The sequence below is a fragment of the Zonotrichia albicollis genome, chromosome 1 (assembly GCF_047830755.1).
Source record: "Zonotrichia albicollis isolate bZonAlb1 chromosome 1, bZonAlb1.hap1, whole genome shotgun sequence".
Lineage (NCBI taxonomy): Eukaryota > Metazoa > Chordata > Aves > Passeriformes > Passerellidae > Zonotrichia > Zonotrichia albicollis.
In genome coordinates this window covers 156256069-156270055 of record NC_133819.1, presented here as the reverse complement: position 1 = coordinate 156270055, position 13987 = coordinate 156256069, and the positions used below count along the sequence as shown (strand labels likewise).

The window sequence follows — 13987 nt, the reverse complement described above, 5'->3', positions numbered from 1 at the left end:
TTCCACAGCAGCAGATAATCATTGTTTACATTTTGTTCCTGAGGCCTCTTAGCTCCTCAGGAGGAAAATCCTGGCAAAGGGATTTTTCATAAAATATCATTACTACAAATGGCCAATCACAGCCAGCTGTGTCAAGGCTGTGAGCAGTCACAACATTTCATTATTCATTATTTTCTAGACTTCTGATGTCTCCTTTCTCTTTCTTTAGTATAGTTTTAGTGTAATAATATAATATAATATAATATAATATAATATAATATAATATAATATAATATAATATAATATAATATAATATAATATAATATAATATAATATAATATAATATAATATAATATCTTAATAAATCAGCCAGCTCCCAATATAATATCATAAAATAATAAACCAGCCCTCTGAAACATGGAGCCAAGATTCTCATCTCCTCCCTTATCCTGGGACCCCTGTGAACACCACCACAGCCATTAATTAAAAACAATTCACGTGCTGGGATTGGAGCCCCAGGAGGGGCTGAGGGAGCTGGGAAGGGAATGTAGTCGTTAATCTGGGAGGTCTTTTCCCAAATGGATGGTTCTGAGATTCCTCAAGTGAGGAATTAGCCTCCCTCCTCTGGGAGCTGCCCTGGTACCCCCACTCAGAATTATTTAAGCTCCAGCTAATTAGCACGTGCCACAGCGGGCAGCTCCCCCTGGAACAGCTCCTGGAGCAGAAATCCCAGAAATCCTGAAGGGCTCTGGGGAACTCACCTCGTGGATGAACCCGTAATGCACCAGCTCTGTGGCCAAATCCTTGGAGTTGTCAGCTGCAGAGACAAGGAGAACAGGAGAACAGGGGCATGGATTCAGCTCAGGGAGCTCCTGAGCCTGGGAGAGCTGGAAATGGGGCAGGGAGGAGGAACACGGTTCCTGAGCTCCCAAAACACAGCTCTGGATAATGTGGTACAAGGAAATGGGGAGTGAGGTCCCAAAACAGAGCTCTGGACAATGTTCCATGTGGAAATGGGGAGCGAGGTCCCAAAACACAGTTCTGGACAATGTGGCATGAAAAAAAGCTTTGTGTGGTCAGTAGGGCCGAGCCTGGGACAGGAGCAGCTGCCAGGCACCATTCCTCAGCTTTCTGAGGAAAGGAAAGTTCCAGGAAAGGAAAAAGGGAAAAGGAAAGAAAAAAGGTAAAAGGAAAAAGGAAAGGGAAAAGGAAAGGAAAAAGGGAAAAAGAAAGAAAAAAGGCAAAACGAAAAAGGAAAGGAAAAAGGGAAAAGGAAAGGAAAAAGGGAAGGGAGGAAAAGGAAAGGAAAAAGGGAAAAGGAAAGGAAGCTGTCTGGAAGCTGGCACACTCCATGCCCACCAGGGGCTCCCCCAGCCCCCCAGAGGAGGGTGCCCACCCGCCCTCCCTGCACACGTACTGGGCAGCAGGTCGTAGCTGAGCTGGCGGTGCAGCTTGTCCTCCAGGATCAGCAGGAGCGTGAGCTGCAGGGACACCAGAGAGTGTTCAGGCAGCCCTGGGGGACTGGGGGGGACCTGGGGGGAATGGGGGGACTGGGGGGGACTGGGAGGGCTGGGCACTGCTGGAATGGGAGCTCTGGGGGAACTGAGAGCTCTGGGGGAATTTGTGACTTCTTTGGGAATTCCTTCATTGCACAGGACAGCAGTGAGATCTTTGGGGGCCACAGAAACTGGCTGAGGGCTTCCCCAGTCAGACTTCCCAGTCCCATTCCCATTTCCCAGTCCCATTCCCATTTCCCAGTCCCATTTCCCATTCCCAGCCCCATTTCCCATTCCTAGTCCCATTTCAAGTCCCATTCCCAGCAGGATGAGCAGGGAGAGGAGCAGGATCCAGACACTCAGGTGCCACTGGCAGATTCCCCAGTGCCATTTCCATTCCCAGTGCCATTTCTCAGTCCCCCTTCCCATTCCCATCCCCAGTTCCATTCCCATCTCCCATTCCCAGGGGGATGGGCAGGACCCTGGCACTCATGTGCCACTGGCAGATTTCCCTGTCCCATTCCCTTTCCCATTTCCTAATCCCATTTCCCATTCCCCATTCCCAGTCCAATTCCCATTTCCCAATCCCATTTCCCATTCCCAGTGGGATGAGCAAGACCCAGACACTCACGTGCCACTGGCAGATTTCCTATTCCCAGCCCCATTTCCCATTCCCTTTCCCATTTCCCAGTGCCATTCCCAATGCCATTTCCCATTCCCAGCCCCATTCCCAGCAGGATGAGCAGGGATCAGGGCAGGACCCAGTCACTCACTTGCCACTGGCAGATTCCCAGTCTCCTTCCCTTTGCCATTTCCCAGTCCCATTTCCCAATCCCATTTCCCATTCCCAGTCCCATTTCCCAATCCCATTTCCCCGTTCCCAGTAGGATGAGCAGGACCCAGGCACTCACGTGCCACTGGCAGATTTCCCAGTCCCATTTCCCACTCCCAATCCCATTCCTATTCCCATTTCCCATTCCCAGCAGGATGAGCAGGGATCAGGGCAGGACTCAAGCACTCACGTGCCACTGGCTCTTGTCCTCATTCAGCTCCATGTTGCACTGCATCTGCACCACCTGCAAGACCCCAGCTGGGATCAGCCTGGGCACGGCCCCTGTGCCTCTGGCAGCCCTTTGGAATTCCTACAGGAGCCCCAAATTCCTACAGCAACCCCAAATTCCTACAGGAACCCCAAATTCCCATCCCAGCTCTCCCTGGGCTGACAGGAGAGGTGTCCCTGTGGCAGGGGTGGCAGCAGGGCAGGGCTGTCCCCACCTGGGCGGGAGCAGGGCAGGGCTGTCCCCACCTGCAGCAGCCCTGGAGCTCCCTCACTGTCACAGGCATGTTTTATGAAAAATCCTTTGTGTTTTATTGAAAATCCCTTTGCCAGGGTTTTTTCCTCCTGAGAAGCTGAGAGCCTCAGGAACAAGATGTAAACAATGGTTATCTGCTGCTGTGGGATGCAACAGGTGCATCTGGGATTGGTCTCATGGAGTTGTTTCTAATTAATGGCCAATCACAGTCAGCTGGATTGGACTCACTGGTCAGACACAAGATTTTATCATAATTCCTTTTCCTTTCCTTTTTCCTTTTTCTTTTCTCCTTTCCCCTTCCCTTCCCTTCCCTTCCCTTCCCTTCCCTTCCCTTCCCTTCCCTTCCCTTCCCTTCCCTTCCCTTCCCTTCCCTTCCCTTCCCTTCCCTTTCTCCTTTCTCTCACCTTCCTGGTCTCCACGTCGAAGGGCTCTGGCGTGGGGGTTTTGGCTTTCTGTGGGTCCTCCGGGGGCTGGGACAGGGCTCGGGGCAGCGCATGGGGCCGGGAGGCGGCGAAGTTCATCAGGGGGTAAATCCCGTTCCTGGGGAGACACCGAGGGGACACGGGGAGGGTGACATCCCCTGGCAGGGCTGGGGACAGCAGGGACAGCAGGGACATCCCTGTGTGCACAGCTGGGGACAGACACGGAGGGGACACGGGGCTGATCCCATCCCTGGCAGGGCTGGGGACAGCAGGGACAGCAGGGACATCCCATGTGCCCGTCATGGGACAGCAGGGACACTCCTGTGTGCCCATCCAAGCACAGCTGGGGACACCAGGGACACTGCCATGTGCCCATCCAAACCCCACATCACCCTGGGACACCAGGGACACTCCTGTGTCCCCACCCCATGTCCCCACATCCCCCTGGGGACACCAGTGAGCCTCCCATGTCCCCATCCCGACTCCACAGTCCCCTGAGGACACCAGGGACACCCCCATGTCCCCACAGTCCCCTGGGGACACTCCCGTATCCCCATCCCAGGACAGCAGGGGACACCAGTGAGCCTCCCATGTCCCCATCCCATGTGCCCACATCCCCCTGGGGACACCAGGGGGCAGCAGGGACACCCCCATGTCCCCATCCCAACCCCACAGCCGGGGGGGGGGGGCTCTCACACCCACCTGACGTCCTCCAAGAACTTGTCCAGCTCCAGGAAGGAAACCTCGGAGTACCTGGGCAGGGAACAGGTATGGGGGGTCAGGGGGATCAGGGGGGTGCAGAGGGGTCCAGGAGGGTCAGGGCGGGTCCAGGGGGGTCCAGGGGGCTGCTGCCCATGGCAGGGGGGTCTCCAGGCTTTGGGGGGGTCTCCAGGCTTGGGGGTCTCCAGACTGGAGGGGGTCTCCAAGCTCTGGGGGGGTCTCAAAGCTGGGGGCTCTCCAGGCTTGGGGGTCTCCAGGATCTGGGGACTCCAGGGTTGGGGGGGTCTCAGTGCTGGGGGGGTCTCCAGGCTCTGGGGGATCTCAGAGCTCAGGGTCTCCAGGCTCTGGGGGGGTCTTCAGGCTCTGGGGGTGTCCCCAGGCTCTGGGTTCCCCCTCCTCACCTCCACTGCACCCCGGGCCGTCCCTCCCTGCGGATCTCGGCCATCACCATGTTCAGGTCCAGCTCCTTGATCTTCTCCTCCACCACGTTCTCGGGCATCAGATCTGGGGCACAGGCACGGGGTGGGGGGTGAGGGTGCTGCAGGCCCTGCTCCATCCTGACCATTCCCAGCTCTCCACCCTGACCATTCCCAGCTCTCCAGCCCAGCTCAGCTCCCCCTGCCGACCCTTCCCATCCCTCCCCAGCTCCCAGGGCCCAGGATCACTCCCAGCACTCACACTGGTGGTTGATGAAGCAGTGAGCTGCCAGCAGCTTCAGCGAGTGCACCTCGAAGAGCACGCGGTGGAACAGGAGGCTGTTGGCGCTGGGGCGCCGGTCGGGGTTCAGGGTCAGGCAGGACAGGATGAACTCCTGGGGCACAGCAGGGCCAGGGGGTCAGCAGGGCTGGGCAGTGCCCTGCTGCTCCCACAGAGATCCTGGGGTCACTGGGACAGAGCTCATGGAGCTGCCCCTGTGCCTCATCCCGGCCCTGTGCCCAGCTCTCAGTGCCCATTCATCCCTTGGGCACTCCAGGGATGGGGTCTCCAACCCTCCCTGACCCCCTTTCCATGGGGAAACTCACCCTGAGCTCCCCTGGCCCAGCCTGGGGCCATTCCCTCTCCTCCTGTCCCCGTTCCCTGGGATAAATCCCACATCCCCCCTGGCTGTCCCCTGTCACAGACATCTTTTATGAAAAATCCTTTCCTTAGCATTTTTCCTCCTGAGAAGCTGAGGCCTCAGGAACAAAATGTAAACAATGATTATCTACTGCTGTGGAATGCAACAGGTGCATCTGTGATTGGTGTCATGTGGTTGTTGCTAATTAATGGCCAATCACAGTCAGCTGGCTCGGACAGAGAGTCCGAGCCACAAGCCTTTGTTATCTTTCTTTGCTATTCTATTCCTAGCTGGCCTTCTGATGCAATCCGTTTTTCTATTCTTTTAGTATAGTTTTAATGTAATATCTATCATAAAATAATAAATCAGCCTTCTGAAACATTGAGTCAGATCCTTGTCTCTTCCCTCATCCTCAGACCCCTGTGAACACGGTCACAGTCCCCTCCTGTCAGGAGCTGTGCAGAACCACAGGGTCCCCCCTGAGCCCCCTTTTCTCCACCCTGAGCCCCTCCCCAGCTCCCCCAGACCCTTCCCCAGCTCTGTTCCCTCCCCTGGGCACATTCCAGCCCCTCAATGTCCTCATCTGGGCACCCCAGACCTGCCCCAGCAGTGCCAGCAAAGGGGCCCTGCCCCAGGCCTGGCTTGGACCCCATTCCCCAGGAAATGCACCCAAAGGGAGCAGGAGCCCCAGGACACTCAGGGACAGGGGCAGGGACAGGGCAGAGCCCACCTGTACCCAGGGAATTGGCAAGTGGGGATTTGCACCCAGGAGGGAGAGATGAGGATGGGATTTATATTGAGGAGAGAGACATGAGGATGGGTTTCAGCCCAGCAGTGACTCAGGACAGGGACTGTCCCCAGCAATGACACAGGACACAGATTTGTCCCCAGAAGTGGCCCAGGACAGGGATTGTCCCCAGGGGTCACACAGGACAGGGACTGTCCCCAAGAGTGACACAGGACAGGGATTGTCCCCAGGGGTGACACAGGACACAGATTCACCCCCATGGGTCACAAAGGACAAGATTTGTCCCCCAGGAATGACACAGGACACATATTTGTCCCCAGGGGTCACACGGGACAGGGTCTGTCCCCTCAGGTCCCCCCGTGCCCTCACCCTCATGTTGGGGTCATCCAGGGAGTGCCGGGCCCGCGCGATCGCCTCCTCCGACACCCGCGTGTCCCCGTTGGTCTGGATCTCCAGCACGGCCATCTGACAGGGACAGGGACAGTCCTGGAGGGCTTCCAGGGGACAGGGACAGGCTGGGGGCTCCAGGGACAGGGGACATGGCCATCTGACAGGGGCAGGGACAGGGACAGGCTGGGGGGCAACAGGGACAGGACAGGGACAGGGACAGGGGCATCCAACAGGGGCAGGGACAGGGGCATGTGGGGGGGCTCCAGGAGACAGGGACATGGCCAGTCTGGGGGGGTTCCCAGGGCACAGGACAATGACAGGGGACAGCCCCAGACAGGGCAGGGACAAGGGACAGCCCCAGACAGGGACACTCCTGGACAGGGGACAGCCTGGGACAGGGCAGGGACAGGGGACAGCCCTGGACAGGGGATATCCCCAGGCGGCGACAGCTCCCGACAGGCTCCCAGCCCCTTCCCACACCTCCAGCGCGCACATTCCGAAGGAAAAGATGTCCACGGCCGTCCCGTCTGCCTTCTCTGGGGAGGAGAGGGACACGGGGCAGAGCTCAGTGCTGGAGTGCACCTGGGCACCCCTGGGACAGCCCCACCTGGGCACCCTCAACCCATCCCCACTTGGATACCCTTGGGACATCCCATCCCCATGGGCAGACACTACTGCCCTCACCTGTTCTCCCCTGCCCTCACCTGTTCCCACCTGTGCTCCTTCCCTTCCCCTGCCGTCCTCCACCGTGCAGCCCCCGTGCCCATTCCTGTTCCCATTCCCTGTGCCTGTTCCCCATGCAGCCCCCCAGTGCCCCATTCCCGTTCCCCATTTCCCTTCCCTGTGCCTGTTCCTGTTTCCCGTTCCCATTCCCTGTTTCCCCTTCCCTGTGCCTGTGCCCGTTCCCGCGCCTGTTCCCCATTCCCCATTCCCCATTCCCCATTCCCCATTCCCGTCCCCATTCCCCACTCACGGCCATATTCCAGAGGGAAGAAGTGCAGGTTCCACAGCTCCCATTCTTCATCCCCATTTCCCCATTTCCCTGTTCCCATTCCCATTCCCCATCCCCGTGTCCCATTCCCGTTCCCCATCCCCATTCCCCATTTCCCTGTTTCCCATTCCCATTCCCTGCTCACGGCTGTACTTCGGGGGGAAGAAGTGCAGGTTCTGCTGCTCCCATTCCCATTCCCATTTCCATTCCCATCCCCACTCACGGCTGTATTGCGGGAGAAGAAGTGCAGGTTCCGCAGCTCCCATTCCCCCGTTCCCATTTCCCATTTTCCCCATTCCCATTCCCCATTTCCCTGTTCCCATTTCCCCATTCCCATTCCCATTCCCCACTCACGGCCATATTCCGGAGGGAAGAAGTGCAGGTTCCGCTGCTCCTCGCGCTCGATCCTCATGGGGCTGCGCAGATCGTCCGGGAGCGCTGGGGAGAGAGAGGGGCACGGGCTGAGGGGCTGAGAGTGCCCACCCTGAGAGTGCCCACCCGTGAGTGCCCACCCTGGGAGTGCCCATCTGTCAGTGTGCCCATCTATGGGGGTCTGTGAATGCCCACCCATAAGAGTGCCCACCTGGGAGAGTGCCCACGCATGAGTGTGCCCACCCATGGGATCAGTGTGTGCCCACCCGTGGGGTCAGGGGGGATCCATGCCCCTGCCCACCCCCAGGCCAGGAGTCCCCTCTGCTCCCACCCACAGCAGCCATTCCCAGTGGGATGGAGGTGCCCCTTCCCCACAGAGCCCATGGTCATGTCTGGTGCCTGGTGTCCTCTCCCCACAGAGCTCATCCCTGGTGCCCCTGGTGGGTCTGGGGGCTGCAGGGGTGCCCCCAGGGCAGGGGGTGGCCGAGGGGAGGGGTCACTCACCGTTGGCAAACACCCGGTGCCAGACTGCCAGGGCAAGACAGGTCGGGGGGAAAGAAAAGGGCACAGCGAGGTTGGCACCCCAAAAAGGGACCCTGCTCCTGCCTGCCCAGGACCCCCTCCAGGACCCCCCCCACCCCCTTTCTCCTGCCAACCCGCTTTGACCCTTCAGACCCCTTGGACCCCCTTGGATCCCCCAGACCCCTGTGCCCCCCTCAGACTCCCAGAGCCATGTGTCCTCCCACCCCCATGTGACACCCCCCAGTCCCCTATGAACCCTGTGACACCCCTGCCTCCCTCAGCCTCCCCAGATCCCTGTGACACCCCCAGCCCTCCGTGTGCCCCCAGACCCCCCATCCCCCTGTGCCCCCTGAGCTCCCCAGCCTCCCGTGCCCCCCCGGTGCCCCCCTGTGCCCCCCGGGCGCACCGGAGCCGATCTTGACGAGCCCGTTGTGCTGGATGAACACGGTGTCACTGGTCAGGTTCCCGTGGATGATGGGGGGGTCACAGGAGTGCAGGAAACTGGGGGACACAGGGGGCATGGGGGGGTCACATGGGGCATGGGGGGCATAGGGCACATGGAGGGGCACAGGGGGGTCACAGGGGGCAGAGGGGACACAGGGGGGGTCACAGGGGGGGTCACAGGAGTGCAGGAAACTGGGGAGGCACAGGGGGGGCATGGGGGGGCGCAGGGGAGGCACACAGGGGGCACACGTGGTACAGGGGGCACACAGGGGCACACGTGGGGGGCACAGAGTGTGCTGAGCTCTGCCCGCAGCCCTCAGGGCAGGGTTTGGAGCTGCAGGAGCCTCACCTGAGAGCTGAGAGGATTTGGGTGCACCAGCGCTTCCAGGCCTGGGGAGGGGACAGGGGGACACGGCTGCGTCAGAAGGGACAGGGACAGCCCCCTGTGCCCTGCCAGCCCTTCCCAGGGACAAGGGCAGAGTGGGGACAGAGTGGGGACAGAGCTGTGTCATGAGGACAGGCTGGCAGCCAGGGACAGGGAACATCCCCCATCGTGCCCGGGACAGGACAGGGACATCCCCAGTGCGCTGCCATGCTCAGGGTCCATTCCCAGTGACAAGGACATCTCTCTGTGCCCTGCCACCCCTTCCCAGGGACAGGGACAGAGTGGGGATAGAGTGGGAACACAGCTCTGTCAGAGTGGGGACAGGGACAGGGACATCCCCCGTGCCCTGCCAGCCCCTCCCAGGGCCAGGGACACTCAGAGCCCCCTCCCCAGAGGGACCGTGGTGTCCCCGGCGCTCACCCGGGCGTTCATGGCCTTGTGGTTCTTCTTGGTTTTCTTGAGGAACTGCTTGAGGCTCCCCGAGGACACGTACTCTGTGATGAAAATCACCTGGGGGGGGATGGGGGGGTCATCTGCCTCCAGGGCCCCCAGAAACCCCCAGAGACCCCCTAGACCCTCACCAGACACCCCAGAGAACCCCAGGACCCACTCATGGCCCCCCAGTACCCTCCCCATGCCCTCAGAGCCCCCCCAGTGCTCCCCCAGCCCCTCACCCAAGCCTCGTAGCTCCTGATGTCCAGCCAGTCCCCCCCAGACCCTCCAGAGCCTCCCCCAGGCCCCCCAGAAGACCCCCCATAGCAGTCCCAGCCCCCCCCAAAGCCCCCCCAGCCCCTCACTCAAGCCTTGCAGTCCCTGATGTCCAGCCACCCCCCCAGAGCCCCCCCAGAGCCCCCAGAACCCCCTGAAGACCCCCCAGTGTCCCCCAGGATCCCCCCAGACCCCCCCAACCCCTCACCAGACCCCTACCCGAGCCTTGCTGTCCCTGACATCCAGCCAGTACTTGTGCAGTTTGACAATGTTGGGGTGATCCACCAGCACCAGCTGCTCAAACATGGTCTGGATCTTCTCCTGGGGGCACAGGGGTACGGGTGAGGGGCTGGCACAGGTGGGGGACAGTGAGGTATTGGCATGGGCAGGGCAGGTGAGCTCCTAGGGGTACAGGGCACAGGGGCACAGGTGAGGGGCTGACACAGGGCACAGGTGAGGGGCTGGGATGGGCAGGGCAAGTGAGGTGGGAGGTCCCAGGATGGGCAGGACAGGTGAGGAGAAAGCTCCTGGCACACAGAAGCTCCTGGCATGGGCAGGGCAGGTGAGGTGGGAGCTCCTGGCACACAGAAGCTCCCAGGATGGCACAGGACAGGTGAGGAGGAAGCTCCTGGCATGGGCCAGGGCACCCCAAGCTCTGGGGATGTCCCAGGGCCTGGTCTGGGCTCCCTGGGAGCTCCCTGGAAGGGAACAGCTGAGGAGGGGCCTGTGTCAGGGACAGAGCCCTGCCAGGCCGTACCAGGCCATGCCAGGCTGTACCAGGCCGTGCCAGGCCATGTCAGTCCATGCCAGGCCATGCCAGGCTGTACCAGGCCATGCCAGGCCATGCCCTCACCTCGTGAGCTTTGAAGGCCTTCCTGTCGGTGAAGAGCAGCTCATTCCACACCACCTCCACGCCCTCCTCGGTGTCCATGGCCAGGAAGGTGCTCTGGATGCCAGGCATGTTCCCCTGGTTCACCTGGGGGCACAGGGGGGATCAGGCCAGGCTGGCACCGCCTGCTGCGCGGGCACCCCCAAAAATACCAAATTTCTGTTCTCTTGGGGCTGGGAATGGCCTGATCAGGAACAGCCCCCCAGAAATACCAAACTTCTGTTCTCTTTGTCCTTATCAGGAACAGGCACCCCCCAAAAATACCAAATTTCTGTTCAGGAATGGCCTGATCAGGAACAGACCTCAAAAATACCAAATTTCTGTTCTCTTGGGGCCATCCTGGCCTGATCAGGAACAGAGCCCCAAAAATACCAAATTTCTGTTCAGGAACGGCCTGATCAGGAACAGGCCCCAAAAATACCAAATTTCTGTTCTCTTGGGGCCATCCTGGCCTGATCAGGAACAGAGCCCCAAAAATACCAAATTTCTGCTCTCTCTGGGCCAGGAACGGCCCCTGCTGGCCTGACCAGCCAGACCTGATTGGTTTGTGGGGCCACCTCCATCCAGGTGTTTCTGGGCATCTAGAAGGGCTCTGAGCACAGGAACCTCTGCTTTGGGGGGGTCACTGTGAGCAGGGCTCGCTGCAGTCACCTCTGTGCACAGCAAATGCACAAATAAATCCATAAAAGCATAAATAAATACATAAAAATAATAAATGAACCAGCAGGAACCCCCTGCAATCACCTGTGTGCCACTGTGAGAGCTCTCACAATCACTGACACTTCCCACAGCCAATGCGCAAATAAATACATAAATAAATATGTAAATAAATGCACAAAAAATAATAAATAAACCAGCAGGACCCCCCTGCTTTGGAGGGGTCACTGTGAGCAGGGCTCACTGCAGTCACCTCTGTGCACAGCAAATGCACAACTACATTTATGCATAAATACATAAATAAATACATTAAAAATAATCAATGAACTAGCAGGACGCCCCTGCCATCACCTCTGTGTCACTGGCAGAGCACTGAGTGCTCCCACAATCACTGACAATGACACTTCCCACAGCAAATGCAGAAATAAATACACAAAACCCATAAAAAATACAGAAAAAAATAATAAATGAACCAGCAGGACACCCCTGCAAACACCTCTGTGCCACTGGCAGAGCACTGAGTGCTCCCACAGTCACTGACACTGACAATTCCCACAGCAAATGCACAAATAAATACAAAACAAATAATAAATGAACCAGCAGGAACAGGAACTCCCTGGTCTGGGAGGTCACTGTGAGCAGAGTTCACTGCAGTCACCTCTGTGCACACTCAATGCACAAATAAATACATAAATAAATACATAAAATGAACCAGCAGGACCCCCCTGCAATCACCTCTGTGTCATTATGAGTGCTCCCACAATCACTGACACTTCCCACAGCAAATGCACAAATAAATACACAAATAATTACATCAAAAATAAAAAATGAACAGCAGGAGGTGCACTGTGAGCAGAGCTCATAGCAGTCACTTCTGTGTCACTGGCAGAGCAAGGAGTGCTCCCACAGTCACTGGCACTGACACTTCCCACAGCAAATGCACAAGTAAATACATAAATAAATACACAAAAAAATGATAAATGAACAGCAGGAGCAGGAACCCCCTGCTCTGGGAGGGGCACTGTGAGCAGAGCTCACTGCACAGTCACCTCTGTGCACATCAAATACACAAATAAATTCATAAGTAAATACACAAAAAATAATAAATGAACCAGCAGGAGGTGCAGTGACACCTCTGTGTCACTGTATTTCCAGAATCACTGACACTGAGACCTCCCACAGCAAATGCACAAATAAATACAAAAAACATAAATAAACACTTAAAAATAATAAATGAACCAGCAGGAACAGGAGCCCCTGCTCTGGGAGGTCACTGTGAGCAGAGCTCACTGTAGTCACCTCTGTGCACAGCAAATGCACAAATAAATACACAAATAATTACATCAAAAATAATAAATGAACAGCAGGAGGCCCCTGGTTTGGGAGGTCAAGTGTGAGCAGAGTTCACTGCAGTCACCTCTGTGCACAGCAAATGCACAAATAAATACACAAATAAATACACAAAAAATGATAAATGAACCAGCAGGAACAAGAGCTCCCTGCGATCACCTCTGTGTCACTGGCAGAGCACTGAGTGCTCCCACAATCACTTCCCACAGCAAATGCACAAATAAATACACAAAAAACAATAAATGAACCGGCAGGAACAGGAACCCTGTGCTCTGGGAGGTGCACGATGAGCACAGCTCATTGCAGTCACCTCCGTGTCACCGACAGAGCACTGAGTGCTCCCACAGTCACTGACACCAACACTTCCCACAGCAAATGCACAAATAAATGCACAAAAATAATCAATGAGCCAGCCTGAACCTGATTCCTGCCCAGGAAAAGCAGTCTCTCCATGCTCTTACAGCACTCCCTGCCACAGCCACCGATTTAGAAATGCAGCCTTTTTGGGGTGAAGGTCCCTGGAGAGGCTCTGGCTGGGAACTGGAGCTGGAGCCGATCTCCAGCCGGTGCTCTGGGCCAGGAGGCAGCAGCAGAAGTGTCAGGAACTCAGTGCCAGAGCTCAGGAATTTCCTCTGAAGTGTTGGAACCCAGGAAATTCCTCTGACTGCCCTGGGACCCTGGCAGGGGGCTCAGAGACCTTGGCACCCAGTCAAAACCAGCTGGGCCTTCAATTTTAACCCATGGAAACAATTACCAACTTTGTGCGAGGATTTACAAGCCACGAGGGTTCAAGAAGAACGTTAGTGAATTTATCACAGGGAGAAAAAGTAGAATTTTAAAAGTTTTTAGAATAAAGTTCAAAAAACAAAATAAAAGAATCTAAGCATGTTCTGTCTTTCTTCTCCTTCTTCTTAGCCTCCATCTCCTGCTGTGATGGTGGCACTTTAAGATTGGTTTAGCATAGAGACAGACTGTCCAACATAAGTAATACGTATTAGAAAATTATTGTTAATAAAGAACACGTAGTTTTTAGTATAAAAAGATAACAGCGCCCTGAGGGCAGTCAGTGTGCCATGAACAAATCTCGGCAAGTCGAAGAAAATGTATTAAAAAAGAGGAAATAAACGACCTGGAGCTGGTGCTGAGCTGGCCCTGTAGCTCCTCACAGGTGTCACAGTGACTGTGACAGTCCTGTCCCCAGCCCTGCACACCCGTCCCAGAGCCACCCACACCTGCACTGCCCAGGGAACATCAGGGCTGGGCAAATCAGAGAAAATCAGGGGTGGGGAAAGCAGAGAAATTCAGGTGTGGCGAAAGCCAAAGAAATTCAGGTGTGGGCAAAGCAAAGCCACCACATCACCTGTGAGCATCCTGAGGTGCCTCAGGACAGCACCTGTACAGGAGCTTCCCAGCTCCAGGGGCCACAGATCCCCACCCCAAGACCCCGTGGGGGCAGGTCTGGAGGTGTGACCTTCACAGGTGTGACCTCTGCAGGTGTGACATCCACGGGTGTCACCTCCTCAGGTGACATCTTGCAAAGACCC

At 56.8% G+C, this 13987-nt stretch overlaps 1 protein-coding gene across 1 annotated transcript in view; it reads right to left on the bottom strand.

Annotated features, from left to right (window-relative positions):
* Nucleotides 1–13987, bottom strand: part of NRBP2 (nuclear receptor binding protein 2) — a 37507-nt gene that overhangs the window by 4283 nt on the left and 19237 nt on the right. The window contains exons 2-17 of the mRNA XM_074559225.1: nucleotides 10401–10523; nucleotides 9767–9868; nucleotides 9260–9349; nucleotides 8804–8844; nucleotides 8417–8511; nucleotides 7993–8016; nucleotides 7471–7554; nucleotides 6606–6661; nucleotides 6105–6200; nucleotides 4609–4741; nucleotides 4332–4434; nucleotides 3913–3963; nucleotides 3193–3328; nucleotides 2498–2551; nucleotides 1397–1460; nucleotides 741–796 (exon numbers count right to left, since the gene is read on the bottom strand). Coding sequence (XP_074415326.1) covers nucleotides 741–796; nucleotides 1397–1460; nucleotides 2498–2551; nucleotides 3193–3328; nucleotides 3913–3963; nucleotides 4332–4434; nucleotides 4609–4741; nucleotides 6105–6200; nucleotides 6606–6661; nucleotides 7471–7554; nucleotides 7993–8016; nucleotides 8417–8511; nucleotides 8804–8844; nucleotides 9260–9349; nucleotides 9767–9868; nucleotides 10401–10523 — 1308 coding nt within the window. The remainder of the gene's footprint in view (nucleotides 1–740; nucleotides 797–1396; nucleotides 1461–2497; nucleotides 2552–3192; nucleotides 3329–3912; nucleotides 3964–4331; nucleotides 4435–4608; nucleotides 4742–6104; nucleotides 6201–6605; nucleotides 6662–7470; nucleotides 7555–7992; nucleotides 8017–8416; nucleotides 8512–8803; nucleotides 8845–9259; nucleotides 9350–9766; nucleotides 9869–10400; nucleotides 10524–13987) is intronic.